This window comes from Sinocyclocheilus grahami, unplaced genomic scaffold (assembly GCF_001515645.1).
Source record: "Sinocyclocheilus grahami isolate Dianchi unplaced genomic scaffold, SAMN03320097.WGS_v1.1 scaffold448.1, whole genome shotgun sequence".
In the NCBI taxonomy this organism is placed as follows: domain Eukaryota; kingdom Metazoa; phylum Chordata; class Actinopteri; order Cypriniformes; family Cyprinidae; genus Sinocyclocheilus; species Sinocyclocheilus grahami.
In genome coordinates, this window is record NW_015505627.1 from 489,179 (window position 1) to 505,806 (window position 16,628).

A 16,628-nucleotide genomic window follows, 5' to 3' on the forward strand; every position below is an offset into this window, starting at 1 on the left:
ATGAGACAATTGGCTTTATATCGAAGTGTTCCAAATGGAAGACTAAAACAAACTGATTGGTTCTTGCTCTCTAGCAGAAATTTGTGACTCTCATAGACTTCAACACAAATGCTTGTCATTCATTGATTATAGTACTTTATAGCCTACTTGTCCCCATTATACATTAAATGTTTCTTGTTCGTATTGATTTAATTTATCCCCACTAAAAAGATCCAACTTTATCACTACTTCTCTCATGAACTGAAGTCAACATTTTCAGTAATCTTTTGAGCCGAAGTCTTTATTCAGTTTAAAAATACGGTGGCCAAGACATGTTCAAAAGCTCACATTTATCAAAATCATTTTTCAGGGTCTAAAGTTTAATACTTGTTGGTGAAATTCCCATGCATAAGATCATGAAGATTATTAACTGAATCCTTTCTCCCGGTATGCTTTGGGGTTAGCTGTTTAAATCTCTCTATGCCTAGTTGCACAACTTACCCCACTCTTCCCTACTTGTGCAGCCCTTATAGAACACTAATGTAAAAAAGACCCACTGATAGAGACTTCACCATCAGTAATCCTCAGGAATGTGGGGTGGTTGTGGAAAGGATTGATGTTTCAAGCACCATCCTGTTACACAGCAAATTTAAAGCATACATTATGGAAACAATACTGTGCATACAATTCTATGCAAAAATTATGGACAGTCTGTCATGCAGCTTGGCATTAAAGCTGCAGCCAAATGGGACATAAATCATTACAGATATCATTTGGGAGACACTGTGCTCAAAGACAGCATTATTAGGCATGTAAAAGCATGTAAAGAAGCTATGGCAGCCTGTCTATTTGAAAACAATCCAATGAAACAAACTCTGTGAACACTCTATATTTAAATCAAACTTTTTTCTATTATAAGACAAAAATAATTTTCTATAGAAGCTTATTTCCATCATGATTAAAAACAACAACAAAAAAAATGGTAATTGCAACTTCTCACAATTTAGACTTTTTCCTTGGAATTGTAAATTAATATCTGGGAGGGGGGAGAAAAAAGTCTGAACTGAGAGATATAAATTCAGAATTGCAAGAAAAAATGTCTGAATTTTAAAATAGGTTGTAATTACCCCTTTTTTCCCGGCAGAAACAAGCTTCCACATCTTTTATACAAGAATAAAAAAGTAGAAACAACACGTTTACCAACAGTTGAGCCAATGTTCATATTTTATATATAAAATTTAAACTGTGCCATTTCATTTCTAACAAGTTTGTAGGTGCTGTCTGTCCATGTTTACACTGACAAAAGACATAAACCTGCACAATAACTGCTGCTTGTCCAAGCCCTGACCTGGCTCAGTTATGTTTCAGTTGAAGTGTTCATGATCAGTTTTCCAGCACTATAGACTCATTCATTATATATATTCTCCTCATCACCTCCGGAGTCCATTTCCACCTCCTCCTCCTCTTCATCTTCATCACTGAGGGATTCTGCTGCTGTTCTTTTCATCCCTCTCTGTTTAGACAGAGCAGCGGCGTAACGAATGTTGTAAATGTTCCAGTCACAACTGGGAAGAAAACAAAAGTTATTTTTAAACTTGAAAGAGAAACTAACATTGTTTCCTTTGTAGAATTATTTATTTGTGTTTTAATTCCATATAAGCAACAACGGCTATATTTATGGCAACATTAACAATATCTTCCTTTTTAGAATTCTGTCAAGCTTACAGTTTGGACAGATCATCACTGTGTCTTTGGATGCTCTTCAGTAGCTGCTGTACAGTAGGCAATACAGCTCCAGATCTGAAAATGAGACACATGAACAGTCTTACAGTGCTCACCAACAAAAGATAAAACACTGCAAAATAGGACATAAAACATTTTCCTTACTTTTCTGCATGGAAAAATAAACAGCAGTGAAAGGAGGTGTTTAATCTCCAAAAAATATTGATCATCTTCAGATGAACAAACTTTACTACTTTTTTTTTTTGAGGTGCCATTACAGGGTTAAATAACTGAGGTTGACATCAATTTGTGTCAAAAACTAAAAACATTTATTATTTAATATATTCCTCCCAATAGTAAATAAAAAAAATCGATTTTACTACAATTAACTGAATATCAAAAATATGACATTGTATGCTTTTAATTTTTGGATAGTCAAGAAGACCTTGGATGTGGGTCAGTCCAAAAATCATCCTTTTAAAGAGATAAAGACATTTGATGCGTTTAAAACTAGCTAACTTATCAGTGGTATGATAATGTGATGTATCAGCTAATTCTGTCTCTACGCATATTATTTGTGCCAAATGGCCAATTTAAGTGCAAAAATGGGCAATTAAGGGAAAATACAGTATAAGCAAATATAGTATACGAATTCAATAACTTAAAACCAGTGTGAGCTCATTTTGAAAAGAGCTATGCTGCTGACCGGTTCTTGAGCTTTTGTCCATGTAAGGTGAGCAGACACTGAGCCCAGCTGAGGTAGAACTGCAGGTGGTTGGACTTTTCCAATGTTGAGGCCACAAAGTTCAGAAGCTTATCCACATACACATCTGGCAGTGAGCTACATACCACCGTAACTAAAAGATCAAACAATAATATGAAAAGAATGACAAAATTATGTATTTTGAATATGACAAGAACATATTTGACAATTTTAGGAGGGAACATACTTTGGTCATACGGAACTGCTTCCAGAACCTCTCTTATGAGTGGCATTTCATTTAGCCGAAAAGACAGCAAAATGGCTGATGCCCACTCTTTTGTCTTCATCTGCTTCCGTATGCTTGCCGGTGTGACATCCATGTCTAGATCATAGGGGTCAAATACCAGTGAGGCGTCAAGAGAGTAGATCAGCAACCCTTCAGTGGAGGCTGCTGCCCAACTGCGCCCTGAATGGAGAAGTAGGCCAAAACATCATCATTCCGTTCCATATTCAATAAAAATATTAGGAAGTCTGGATAAACATGATTCTGAATAGTTACAGGGTTAGTTCACCCAAAAATGACAATTCTGTCATTAATTACTCACCCTCATGTCGTTTCAAACCCGTAAGACCTTCATTCATCTTCGGAACACAAATTAAGATTTTTTTGATGGAATCTGAGAGCTGTCTGACCCTGCATAGACAGCAATACAACTGAAATGTTCCCAAGTCCAGAAACGTAGCAAGGAGATCTGTAAAATAATCCATGTGACATCAGGGGTTGAACCGTAATTTTACGAAGCTACGAGAATACTTTTTGTGCGCAAAAGGGAAAAAAACATGACTTTATTCAACAATTCGTCTCCTCCAGATGAACAAACTTTACTACTTTTTTTTTTTGAGGTGCCATTACAGGGTTAAATAACTGAGGTTGACATCAATTTGTGTCAACAACTAAAAACATTTATTATTACCCTAGCACCATTTTGGAGAGCATCAGCTGGATGTAAACAATGCTGTTCTGTGTCAGCTGCGTCACGCCGGATCTGTTTCCTATGTTGTTGTGATTTGATCTGAATGGAAACAGCGTATCTGTGTGATACCCTGTTTACTTCCAGCTGATACTCTCCAAAATGGCACCAGGGTGATGCGGAGGAGACGAATTGTTGAATAAAGTCGTTATTTTTTTTTCTTTTGCGCACAAAAAGTATTCTCGTAGCTTCGTAAAATTATGGTTGAACCCCTGATGTCACATGGATTATTTTACAGATCTCCTTGCTACGTTTCTGGACTTGGGAACATTTCAGTTGCGTTGCTGTCTATGCAGACAGCTCTCAGATTCCATCAAAAATATCTTAATTTGGGTTCCGAAGATGAACAAAGGACTTACGGGTTTGAAATGACATGAGGAGGAGTAATTCATGATTTCTGGGTGAACTAACCCTTTAAATATACTAAAATCTCTATCTGTGTGTTGTGCTGTAAAGACAAAAACTCTACCAGTAGGTGAAAAGCAGAGAGAGCTAACACGGATCTCTGGTATAAAGCGTCTGGAGCTCATATCACCTGACAGATGAGGAGAGAACATAAGAGGTGCATGCAAAAGCCAGTATATATTATATAGCCAGTAAGCATTATATATCCAATAATACATTCAGTGCTCTTAAAAACAAAATGCTCATCTACATTGATTGGCAGGTTTACTATCAGTGAGATGTGGACTCACCTCTCTTGACTCCAGGAAGACTGAGCTCCACTCCGTCTCCATCCCCTGTGCCTTCATCCACTAAAGAGAGACTACCAAACTCAGTCATCTTACGCCTGTCGAGGAACTCCTGAGAAAAGAAGAACATGTCAGAATTACTTCATAAGCTACAGTAAAATAATTATGGCATGCTAATTTAATGAATATTGCATGATTACGGTTGATTTACAGGTAAAATAGGAAACTAAACTTCAAAGGGGTCGTGAACTGCATTTCCTGTGTTTCCTTAGGTGCACGTATAATGTTAGTAGGATTTTTACATCAAAAACAGTCAATTTAGAAATGTAAACACCATTTAAATGGGTGTGTCTGCACTAAGACTTCAATGTAAACACCCCCTGATGTGATGGCTAACATCTCTGCACATGAGAAATGTATGTCACACTTTTGAAAACATGTACTATGTTACTCTATTAGAGCTGCCAAGATAAAGTAATCGTGAAAAATGTTGATTACAGCATTATGTTTAGATCTGCTTGTATTGCATCAAAGGTTGCAGCTCTACATGAATGCAATGATCTCACCACAACTCAATTTCTGCACAATTACTAACATCCAGGGCCTAAACATAACTTTTTGCCACAATTTCTGCCAATTACCAAATAATCCACAATCAAATGACCCGCACAAATAATGCTTCACATAGTTAAAAATAAAGAGACACATTCCTAACATTAGGATCATTTGAAAAGTAGTGTTAGTTGTAGTCCAGTGATCATGTGGTATTTCTCATGCCTGTCAATTCACTAAAGCATCAACGGGCAGGTCAAAGAGGTGATGATGAAGTAGTAGGTGTTGATTTGTGATACCTCTGTTTCGTAATAGAAACTCAAAGTAGAAAATTAGTCATTTTGGGAGCTTGGTTTCAATAAAAGCAATTTTTGGACTAATGAGGATGTTTTGAGTTCTGAAACGTACAGTATGCTTCTATATTTTTTAAGCACCATTTATATGTCACAAATAAATTATTAGATTAAGAATATGCTATTAAGAAATCCTCTTACCATTATCAAAATGGACGTTTGTTATAGTTTTTTTATTTAATGTTTGTTTCTGCAGTGAATACAAGTAAGTTTGCTTAATAAGTGTGCGTGTACCTCCATAGCATCCAGAGAGAGATTACAGGAGATCTCAAACTTCTTCATCAGAACATGTTCTTTGATGTTATAAATGCACACAAACTTTGACTGCCCACCTGCAAGGATCGATTCACCATCTGCTGAGTAGCACAAGGAGGTGAAGGACCTACAAATCAGTTAAAGGAAATAAGTAATTAATGCGGGTTTTACATACATCTAGGTTCAGCAGGGTAAATTAGGTTGATTGGGGGTAATGTAAATCCAGCCAGCTGTTATCACAGGATAAAACGATAGGGGTTTATGTACATTAATCCTTATCTCCTTTTCCCACTTACTACACGGCCACTTGCCGCATAAGTAAATAATAAGACAAAATTTTCACCACATAAATAAAAAGGAGGACATAAACTGTTATTTGAGAAGAAAGCATTTTTAAGCATTGATTTAGTATTAAAACTTAAGTAATTTCATTTTACAGTAAACACAGTCGATAACTATATATACACTATATGGTGTAAATATATAGTATATTATTCAGAGTTGCTAATGACGACAGTTGTTATCGGGCAGTAAAATACAAATACTAATATACAGTGGGGCAAAAAAGTATTTAGTCAGCCACCAATTGTGCAAGTTCTCCCACTTAAAAAGATGAGAGAGGCCTGTAATTTTCATCATAGGTATACCTCAACTATGAGAGACTGGCAGACTGTTTAGCAGTGATCTTTTCGGTTTCTTTACGGCCCATCTGCAGGTCATGGCGGCCAGCGATAGAGCCAGTCTGTCCTCCAGTCTGAGGGGTCCAGAATGTGATCTCACCATCCAGAGAGGCAACTGCCAACTCCTGGCCATCAGGACGATACGTAACAGCCAGTCCTGAATAAACACAGGTGCAACACATCTTTAAATAACAAATCCTTTTCTTTCCAAACCACCTGCTCCATTTCTCTCTAAACAGTTTTACATAAACGGTGACTTGGGGAACTTGCCATCAGAGGTGAGTCGCAAGGTCTCTTTGGTCTGCCAGCTGTCCAGCATGTCCCACAGGCGGACTGTTTTGTCCCATGACACACTGGCAAGCACAGACTGGACTGGACTGAAGCACAAGTTGCTGACAGGACCCTCATGACCACTGAGCACCTGCTCCAGCAGTAAAGAGTTACAAAGAACTCAATTACATATCAACCTGCAAGGCTCAACAATGATGTTTGCACTGAAATGATTATTCTTGGCTAAAATAGAAAATTATAGACCCACTGGGCCAAAAGCCAAATCTTAAGCCTAACTATATGTTTGCCAATAACTGTCATTTCTAATATTCAACCATTTACAGCAAACTATACTGTTTATTGAAAAATTGATAACTATATACATAAAACAATGGTATTACACATTGCACTTGTCACATGATCAGAAACAAGCACGCCAATTCGGTGGTATCTGACCTCCAGCAGTCGTCCAGTCTGCATGGACCACAGGAAGATCTCAAAGGAGTCCTGAGAACCTGCACACACCAACTCCCCACTACTGTCCACTGCCAGAGAGGAGAACTGAGCTGGTCGTGGAGACGTCATGGTACGGAAGTTCCGGTACCTGAGAGAACAGAATGAGAACAGAGTAAGAATAAAGAGAAAGCAGAGTGTTCAGCAGTGCAGAATGTGCATAGGAAACATTCTCTTCAAGCTATATTTCTACAAGCGATACCTTTACAGGTCTACAAGTAAAGAGAACTATAAATCAGAGAAATCAGCAAATAATTTTCCGAGCGGTCTACTTTTAAATCACAATCAATGGATTCAACACTCATGTTCTGAACATAGGCTTAACAAAACCAGGCAGACTTTTTTATTAGTGATGAATCAAATTTTTTTTTTTTTGAAACACTAAGACCATAAGTTTTCATTTAGACCAAAACCAACCCTGAAAATATATATATTTTTAATAATTAAATAAATCACATTTATATTTACATATTTATATTACATTTATAACATGCCATAAGAGAAAAAGAATATGAAAATAAAGGCTAAAGTAATAAACATTACAGATGAAACCCAAGCATGAAGTATTGTGCAACAGTGGTACACAGGGAGTACATAGCTGGAAATGGATAACAGTTGATACCTGTGCAGGTCAAATGCTCTAACAGTGCCATCTAGTGAGGCACTGACCACCACAAAGCCACTGGAGGTGAAGGCAACATTGGTGACACCGCTGGAGTGTTCAGTGAACGTCACAAAACAGAGGCCACTGTTGGTATTCCACACTTTAACCTGGAAAGCAACAGTGTAACTGTATCTCTCTTATTTATTCCCTCGACAAAAACCTAGAGGTAGAAGACTTACCTTTCCATCATCCCCTCCAGTAACAAGATACTGACCATCAGGTGAATAAGCCAAAGAGTTCATGTTGTTGAAGTGTCCCTGTTGTTTGAACACATAGGACTCACTCTGCCATTCCCAGACCAGCAGCTGGCCCAGACCTTTAACACAGGACAGAAACTAGGCATTACAGCACAGGACAGCATACTGTTGAGCTCTGATGAACAAACCTGGTTGAGAACAATACCTGAGCAGCCAAAGCCAATCCAGTCACCAGTGGGATTCATAGCAATGGTAGAAATCCTCTGATCTGAAATACTAGATGTGATATTATGCTACATTACAATTCAATAATCAGCATGGAATAAAACAACAGCAATGTAGTTGTAATTGTTGTGACTAAGACTGAATATACATTAAATACACAATACTCTGGTTGTTAGGGCTAGGCAAAAATTTAGCAATCTTCATCTGAACATTTTCTATATAATTTATTAAAACTCCCAAGATCTTTCACTCTTTATAAAACACATCTTTCTATTGAATTGCCCCCTGTGGGCTGCACACAAAAACATACATTGTGAACAGTGCAGTCTGATTCACAAAAAATAGCTCATCCCTGCTGGAGATTTTTGACAAATACAATATTCACTGGAAATATATGACAAACCTGAGTGAGTGAATGAGGTCAAATTCTGGCAGCTCATGCAGGTGGAATGCTCCAGATGCAAAACCTGTCACAAGGATGTGTGTTTTCTTGTGGAAAGCTGCAGCTGTCAACTTGTTGAAATCACCCGCCTTGTTAAAATAGTGTCTGCAATAAAAGACAGCTTTAAAATGTAATTACAGAGACATTAGAGCTTTTGCCATGTTTTATAACCAGAACATTGACCTTGGTGTGAACAAGTCTAAAGAACAGACCCATAGATTGAAGAAATAAGCAGAGTTTCAGAAGGGGGAAAAAAAACTCACTTGCTCCTCTGTGAATAGCGGACATTTTTGATGCCTTCCACTTGTTTTGGTGTATCTGCGCTTCCTTTAATCACATCTCCTCTGGTCTCCCCATCCTCCCCTACAATATCCTCAACATCATCATCTTCGTTGCTTTCCCCTTCTTCTCTCTTTTTTTTCTCCTCCATCTTCTTTCTCTCAGAATATTTTGGGCCCTTCCGTAAGCCCTCGAGCGCAGTGTCACTTTCCCATACACACAAAGTGCCCTCTTGGCTCACGGTGTACATCTGTGAAAACAAATTAAATAGCTTAAAGGTGGCATATGTGAGCTCAGGTAAGCCATTACAGCAATGCACAAACAAACTTTACATTCACCCCGGTGCTACACAAATGCAGCAGACACTTTTTTACAAACGTACATCTAAGCTGTCGTTCTCAAAGAAACAGCCCACTATGATGTCCTTATGACCACCAAGCGAGTAGTAGATGAGATTCGCCCATCTCTCTGCTCCAAAGATCCAGGTGGTCATGTCCTTACTACCCACAGCAAAGCACCTAGTTATCAGCAAAGGAGAATAAGAGTTGAATCGGTCACATAGTGGTAAAATACGGTCCAATAATTTAAATTATTCCCACCTGCACTGTTTGCGATTCATTAAATTTCAAACACCCTACTACAGAAATCATAGAAAAGTCAGGGCTAGAGCATCATGTGGAAAACCAGTAAACAAAAATGAACAGACACTAAATCTCATAAATATTCATTTATGTTAATGCATTAAACAAATATTTATACATGCTCTATGAAGATCCCTAAAACTAACAGTTAAGCAAAAAATGTAAATTAGTTAAAGATATACTTAACCCTCGGGCCATCGAAGATGTAGTTGAGTTTGTTTCTTCATGGGACAGATTTGGAGAAATGTAGCATTACATCACTTACTCACCAATTTATCCTCTGCAGTGAATAGGTGCCATCAGAATGTGAGTTCAAACGAATAATAAAAACATCAAAATAATCCACAAGCAATCAACATGTCTCCAGTCAATAAATCATCACCTAGTGAAGCGAAAAGTTAAGTGTTCTTAAGAAACAAATCCATCAAGACAGTTGTACTTTAAACCATTGTTTCCAATAAGAAGCCCTCTATTCATAATATTACTTTCTCCAGTGAAAAAGGCGTCTCATCTGAGTCAGGAGAGAAATATGCACAGATCAAGCAGTGTTTACAAGCCAAAACAGGTCTAAACAAATATGTGGGTGGATTTTGATATGAGAAGACAACAGTAGATGTACTTTTTCACTAATGAAAGTTATTACAGATTATGGACTTGTATTTTGGCCAGAAGCAACGGTTTGAAGTCATGTGGATAATTGTAATGTTTTAATCAGCTGTTTTGACTCTGATGGCACTCATTCACTGCAAAGGATCGACTGGTGAGCAAGTGATGTAATGCTAAATTTCTCCAAATTCATTCCCATGAAGAAACAAACTCATCTACATCTTGGATGGCCTGAGAGGGAATACATTTTCAGCAAATTTTCATTTTTGGCTGAACTGTTCTTTTAAGAGTGTAAGGAAGTTAATGCACAATAAAAAGTGAATGTTTTTTGCGACAGTATTCATACATTAAAGGATACGGAAAAAATCTGTTACATACTTGGAATCATCTGTCCAGTCGATACACGTTGTCTCATCAAATGGCCCATAATAACTCTTGTCTAATGCAAATGCATTAAACTCTCGGTTTCTTCCAGGTGCATGATACATCAGAGCCACGTTTTCCTTTGTTATCACAAACTTCCTTTAAAAAAAAACCCAAAGGAACACGACCAGGGAAAATGTAGTAAGAGCTGTTCATACATAAAATCATATTACAAAGATAATAAGCGCTGTGTGTAATAGCTGACCTTCCATCAGGGGAGAAGGACACACTGTGAACAGGACTGTGGAAGTGATGATGGTGAAGTACTGCCCGAGTGACCAAACTGACCAGTATGGCTGCCCCATCTGAAACACATTAATCAAACAGTATTACACACAAAACTCTCTCAGCACAAACCTAACCAACAACCTGTAAAACCATATTTTTTTTACCTCAACTTAAACAGTGAGGTTTAAAACTGCACTTGTAAAATGCTTATATTTTCTCATTTATTATATTGTTTGCCTTTACAGATGATATTATTAGCATAACATATAGCATTGAAAGTTAAGTAAATAAAAATATTAGCATCAAATTCAAAATCTCCCTTTTTCTTCAAGTAGCATTTATACTTGAGCAAAGCCGCAGGTTTGTGAAAAAACTGAGGATCCGTGTTATCCAGCATGTTCCAAAGAGCAAAGTCAAGTCATCTTTATTTATATTCTGTATACAATACAGATCGTTTCAAAACAGCAGCTTCATAGTGATAAACAGGAAAACAGCAGAATCAATTATGGAAACAGTCCAGATTCTGCTGTAAAGCAGCTCTAAAAAACACACGAGTGTCATTACTCAGCTCAGTGTTCATTTGATTCAGTTCAATAACTGAAGTGTTGATGTTGCAAAATACGATTCAGACATAAAGCATTTTAATACAGCAAAGTGTGCTATATCTAGCAAGTATATCTAACCTTCTGTACAAAGAATGGCAAGTGTCACAAATTTGCTAACTTGATTGTTGACACAGAAAAGGTGCGGAATCAGTCAAATGAAATTGCACTAGCAAAAATCAGACAAAATGTGCACCTCCAGCAGGCAAAAAGCACAACCAAAAATAATAATAATAATAATAAAAAATAAATAAATAGTATTTAATATATATATATATTCCAATTGGAATAATTATTTCTTTTTTTGTGATTAATATTTTACATCACAACCTTTTCATAATCTTAATATAATCTTGGGTTTAAATAAAATGGAATTATTTTCAAAACGGTCTCCGCGATTTTAATACTGCTTATGACAGGATAAAAACACGCATGGAGAATGGTGGACTTCGCCATACCTTCATCTATAAGAATGGCAAGACTCCCATCTGGAGAGATTCCCAAACAGCTGATGTTCTTTGTGGTGGACGCTGGTAAGGTTTCTGATCTGTTACTGAAGAAATAGGAAATACAACATTTCCTCAACTTTCACCTGATAATGAGACAGCATTTTCAGCTCACAAACGCAGTTAGTCTGGCAATGAAATCAGTGTTATTATGAAAAGCACTGATAACGTTACTCACTTTTTCAGATCAAAGACGGAGATGCGGTTGCCAACAGGACTGATGACAGAATTCCCATCTTTAGAGAAACACAGGTTCCCATGGCGATAAAATGCCCCCAATAAGTTGGAAAACTAGGAGAACACGTTGAATTAAAATATTCCGTCAGACATGCATTCTGTTTAAAGACAAACTATCTACTTTGTTTATTTGTTTGTTTATAAATATTTTTGTCACAATAACCAGCAGGCAAAGTCTCACACAAATGTCTCATAAAAAAGCAATACAATTATTCCCGAGAAGAACATCAAAAGTAAAATTGTGTCTGTAGTACCTTGTATGCAAACTTCATGTTTTCTGAGATGTTATATTATAAATGAGCCATTAAACATCACAAGTCCTGCGTTCAACACGAGAGAAACTCTAAATACATGAACGCACGTGGGTTCAAAAACACTTCCGGGTCAATACCAAACTAAAAGCGCCCGGCATCGGCCCATAAAAGTCTCCCAAAGGTTATTACAAAAGGTGTAGAATAAAAATAATGTGACAATAAGTAGGTATGAACGGTGGAGAGAGAGAAAAGACTTAATTGTTATATTGAATATGGAATATATTTCACTCTTAATATGATTTATCATGTGTAGATGTTAAGCAACTACCTTTCTATTAAAGAAAAAACACGTATACACCTATCTAACGCGATCTAAGTTGTTATGTTTCTCCCTGCTAAACAAACAAACAAATAAATCAAGTTTGTGCATGGAATGAAGAGTTAGTATAACGTGTCCACCAGATGGTGTCTTGGCACGATGCTGAAATCATTTCAACGTAAAACTCAAAAGAGAAATAAAGAAAAAATAAATGATAGACGAATTGATCTCGCTGTCATAAACCATGTCTCTTCTGTCTTTCAATTTGTGAGTACCTCTGATTAAAACGAGTCATTTGAATCCCTCCCGAGCCAGAGAGAAGTGACGTCAGCGTGTGATTAGCATATCTCCCTCTATATATTCATGCTCTCAGACAGACCTGCAGCGTATTTCAACTGAAGACTTCAAGCTCTAATCCGTCTACAAAGGTACGTGTTTTGCAGTTGCTCATATGAAATAATGCTATTGGTATCGTGTTAAGGATTGGCAAAAATGCAAACCGTTATATCACTATTTTTATAGAACGTGGAATCTGTTCTTTTCCAAAGAAATCTGGGGAAAGGCTAACGTTATGCCTTTGCGTTTGAAAACGCGGTGTGTTCCAACATCTTCAGAAGGTTAACGAATACGCAAATGTTGCTTTAAAGTCGATACCTTTAGGCGATCAAGCCGGTTAACCTATTTTCCTTTGTTAAGCCTCTCTGTGCTGCAAATGCATTAATAAGGATGTGACTCGTTATGTCATATGGCACATTGGCTGCCTTGTATCAAAAGCACCGTTGGCTAATGTGTTATAAGGTGTGATTGGTGAAGAGGGCGTTGAAAGAAACGGCAGTTTTGTGTGCTGTGGGTGGTAAAGCAGTACAGGGCGGTGGTTTTCTATAATGCAATCACATTTTGCGAAAGGCAGTCTAAATGATTTGCCTGGCCGTGCACATGAAAGAAATGAAATCAAGTGTGTAGGATTTTTACCTTTAGAAAGAAAGAAAACACAAATGCTATCGCATTTAATCATTCATATTGTAACCTCAACGTGGGAACTGCTACTGTTATGTAAAAAATAATTTTTTGCTGCCTCAGACGCCATTCAGAAAGGGTGCGGTTTTGTTCATTTCTCTGTGTTAGTGTCAGGAACATCAGCGGGAAGTGATGCAAATCTCCACTAAATGAACAATAGTTTTCTAGAGCTTCATTGCCTCCGGTGTTTTAGAGAAGCAACCCTCGCTTTTGGCTTAAATGCTTTTGCAGACAAGAAAGATATGACATTTGTGATCTCTTTTGTTCCTTGAGCAGACAACCAATCATGTCTGACAAACCAAACCTTGAGGAGGTCACCAGCTTTGACAAAAGCAAGCTGAAGAAGACTGAGACTCAGGAGAAAAACCCACTGCCATCTAAAGAAAGTAAGAATTACAGCCACAAAACTGGCTGGTATTACATAACTACAGTAAGCTATGATATCTGTGGCCTTAGATTCTAATTTGTCATTTTCTCCTAGAGTGCTATCAAATGATGTTTAAACCGTCTGAGTGAATTCTACTTTTTCTTCTTTGTCCGCAGCCATTGACCAGGAGAAGCAGGCGGCCCCGTGAAGACACAAGCTTGCCATCATGCACTGTGCACACCCCCTTCCCTGCATTGCCTTTTCATTCACTTCTTTTAGCAGTATAACTTTGTAACCAAAATGTCAAAAAAGAAAATCTAAAGCTGCATCACTGTCAGATGGGATGAGCCGACCCCTCTAGCAACACCTAGATGCATCCGGACCGCCTCCCTTGTCCAGTCCAGTGATGAGAAGAACAGAACGCTTCTGTTTCCAGGAGCATGAGGCATGGATTCATCTGGGGGCCACGGTGGGCTGTTTTGCATTGGTTTCAACTGTTGCCATAGGACAAGGAGGCGTGGCCTAGTGGATAATACCACATTTTTATCCAGTTGAGGCGTGGCTTTTTGTCGACAAGTGACCATCTCACAAAGTTATGGCATTTTATTTCAAATTTTAGAATAAACTGCACAATCTTTGGTTTTTATGTTGGTAATGATTAACTTCTTTTTAGTGCTGCTTCAGTGAAATGTTTTTTTTTTATTTTTTATTAATTGGTAAGAAAGAGGAAGAGAAAAGCAAATTCAATCCAGATGTGAAAACGCTTCTAAGGACCGGGTGTTGTATTTTATTTGATTGTGCCCTTTTTATTGATGTGGTTTCGGGGTTGCTTTGTCGCACCCTTTGTGTCTTGGTTGTCTTGTTCGGTGGTTATCACCTTTCAAAATGTAAATTCAGTGTGATCGCTTTCAGCTGTAGATTTTTTTTTTTCTTGGGTTTTGTAAAAGGAATAAACCTCAGCAACCATGTTATTGCCACAAACCATTTATCAATAATGGAAAATTGAAACCGTTGTAATAAAAAAAACTTATCAGGATTTTCGTGTTTAGTCTTAATTTTGTTTTCATTTGCCCTTATTTTCTTGGGTTTTGTAAAAGGAATAAACCTCAGCAACCATGTTATTGCCACAAACCATTTATCAATAATGGAAAATTGAAACCGTTGTAATAAAAAAAACTTATAAGGATTTTCGTGTTTAGTCTTAATTTTGTTTTCATTTGCCCTTATGCAAGATCTGAAAATAGATGAAGTTGACTGGGAATGCTAACGTGTAAATTTCACCCTTCCTTCACTGGCCATGCAATTAGCTTGTGATCATGATCTATTGTGGTGGGGATTTCTGAAGCTGCCTTCTGCACCATGGATTAGTGTCTCCTCTGAAACCTAACTACATCAGCATGGTGACACCGATTCCGTATATCAATGGGTATAAAAACAAAACTCTGGTTTAAAAAAAAAAAAGTTAGAAGTACATATTAGTGAAACCATTTTAGCTCTATCTGACATTGAAAAATCAGCTTTTCTCATTAGACTTGATAATCCACACCATGACTGTTATGATTATTTTCCAAACTGCAATTAAAGAGGACAGTGGCACACGGTTTCCCCTCAATGTGAAATTAAAATGTTCTTCCTTGATAGAACAAGCAACTCCTCGGCTGATTTTCTCTGCAGTAGAACTGCGTTTGGCACACTAACCACCACGATTTTATCATGTGTCCTTTAAGTGGATTGGTGTTAAAGTCATTTACACTTAATACTGTGATGGGCTAGAAGATTCTGTGTTTGTGTCCATTATATATCAGTGACATCACTAGCAGATAAATTCATAAAGCTTTTCTGCATCTGTAAGTCTTTTTTCTAATTCCAGTCAGTTTTATGTCATGTCTTATACAAGGATTTAAAAAAAGCATTCCCGTCCTGGTTAAAACAAGAAATGCCAACGGCTCATGCTTAAATGAAGTGCAAATTCAGGTATGCCACAGAATCTGTCAATAGCTGTTTGAGCAGAGTATATTAATGGCTAGTTCCTCAGGGCTTCTGTTACATAACTTGTAGTAAATTCTAATGGGCTTTGTTGAAGAAGCTGCTGTTTGCCTTATGATTGTGTGAGAATGTAATTTATAGTGTAACAGTTGGATTCTTGAAGTAAAAATGCCATTCATTTTCTCCATATAGTGGAATTGTTTTTGAACTTAAACTTTTAAAGACAGACCTACTTTGAGTTTGGTCTGAGAGGTTGTTAGTCGATAGTATATGCTTTTGTTGAAGTCATCAGCCTGCATTGTTTCAACTCATTTTTAACGAGTTCAAGGTTTCAAAGGCTAAATTCCATGTTAAAAACTACATTACCCATGATTCTGCAAAGAAATCTCCACCAATCAGAGAATCGAAACAAGCGAATCATGCCAAAAGAACACTTTAGTGCCCATCCACTCCCAAGAAGCACATGTGATAGAACATAATAAAAATTACATAATATAGTCTGGCTAGTGGCTACATCTGAAATCACATACTCTCTGAATAGGTACTTCTTTTTAATGAGTAATTACTTTGCGACCATTATAATGTATGTGAATGTGTGTAGTATGAATGTAATCTGGACATACTACATTCGTCATGCTGTTGTTGACATGTGACCTACCATCATCAGTTGCTTCACGTTACTGTCATTCACAAATCATCTCCCGTGGGCTCACGGGATAGTAAAGTGTTCATCAGATGCACTTCAGAATCTTGCCGGAAGTAGTAAGTCGTCCAGGTACTTCTTGCCTATTGTTTAATGAATGCTGTGATTTCAGACATACTACTCTTTTCACATACTGTTTTTTTTGCCTTCTATGACATTTCAGATACAACCTCAGTCACCTT

At 37.4% G+C, this 16,628-nt stretch overlaps 2 protein-coding genes across 3 annotated transcripts; one reads left to right on the plus strand and one right to left on the minus strand.

Annotated features, from left to right (window-relative positions):
* Positions 1-999: 999 nt before the first annotated feature.
* LOC107552381 (periodic tryptophan protein 2 homolog) lies at positions 1,000-12,169 on the minus strand. The gene is given in 21 exon segments (XM_016234245.1): positions 1,000-1,544; positions 1,705-1,779; positions 2,408-2,558; positions 2,652-2,870; positions 3,905-3,970; positions 4,131-4,239; positions 5,267-5,414; positions 5,935-6,124; positions 6,238-6,388; positions 6,694-6,841; positions 7,373-7,521; positions 7,594-7,730; positions 7,817-7,887; positions 8,240-8,383; positions 8,542-8,807; positions 8,940-9,075; positions 10,183-10,326; positions 10,433-10,532; positions 11,516-11,610; positions 11,742-11,854; positions 12,055-12,169. Coding segments are annotated over 21 exon segments (2,790 nt in total). The 5' UTR covers positions 12,073-12,169; the 3' UTR covers positions 1,000-1,384.
* tmsb4x (thymosin beta 4 X-linked) lies at positions 7,268-14,079 on the plus strand. 2 transcript variants are annotated; one of them, XM_016234243.1, is made up of 4 exons: positions 7,268-7,279; positions 12,783-12,801; positions 13,667-13,776; positions 13,934-14,079. In XM_016234243.1, exons 3-4 carry the CDS (start codon positions 13,677-13,679, stop codon positions 13,963-13,965), a joined length of 132 nt encoding a protein of 43 aa, XP_016089729.1. In that variant the 5' UTR covers positions 7,268-7,279; positions 12,783-12,801; positions 13,667-13,676; the 3' UTR covers positions 13,966-14,079. The 2 variants fall into 2 exon arrangements, with proteins under 2 accessions (XP_016089729.1, XP_016089730.1); XM_016234244.1 differs by lacking the exons at positions 7,268-7,279; positions 12,783-12,801 and adding an exon at positions 11,567-11,590.
* Positions 14,080-16,628: the final 2,549 nt, after the last annotated feature.

What these genes read in the sequence shown, in the direction of transcription:
- tmsb4x (XM_016234243.1), top strand. Translation starts at nt 13,677, where the DNA reads ATGTCTGACAAACCAAACCTTGAGGAGGTCACCAGCTTTGACAAAAGC. An exon ending in CCCACTGCCATCTAAAGAAA is followed by an intron (nt 13,777 to 13,933) that starts GTAAGAATTACA and finishes CTTTGTCCGCAG; the next exon opens with CCATTGACCAGGAGAAGCAG.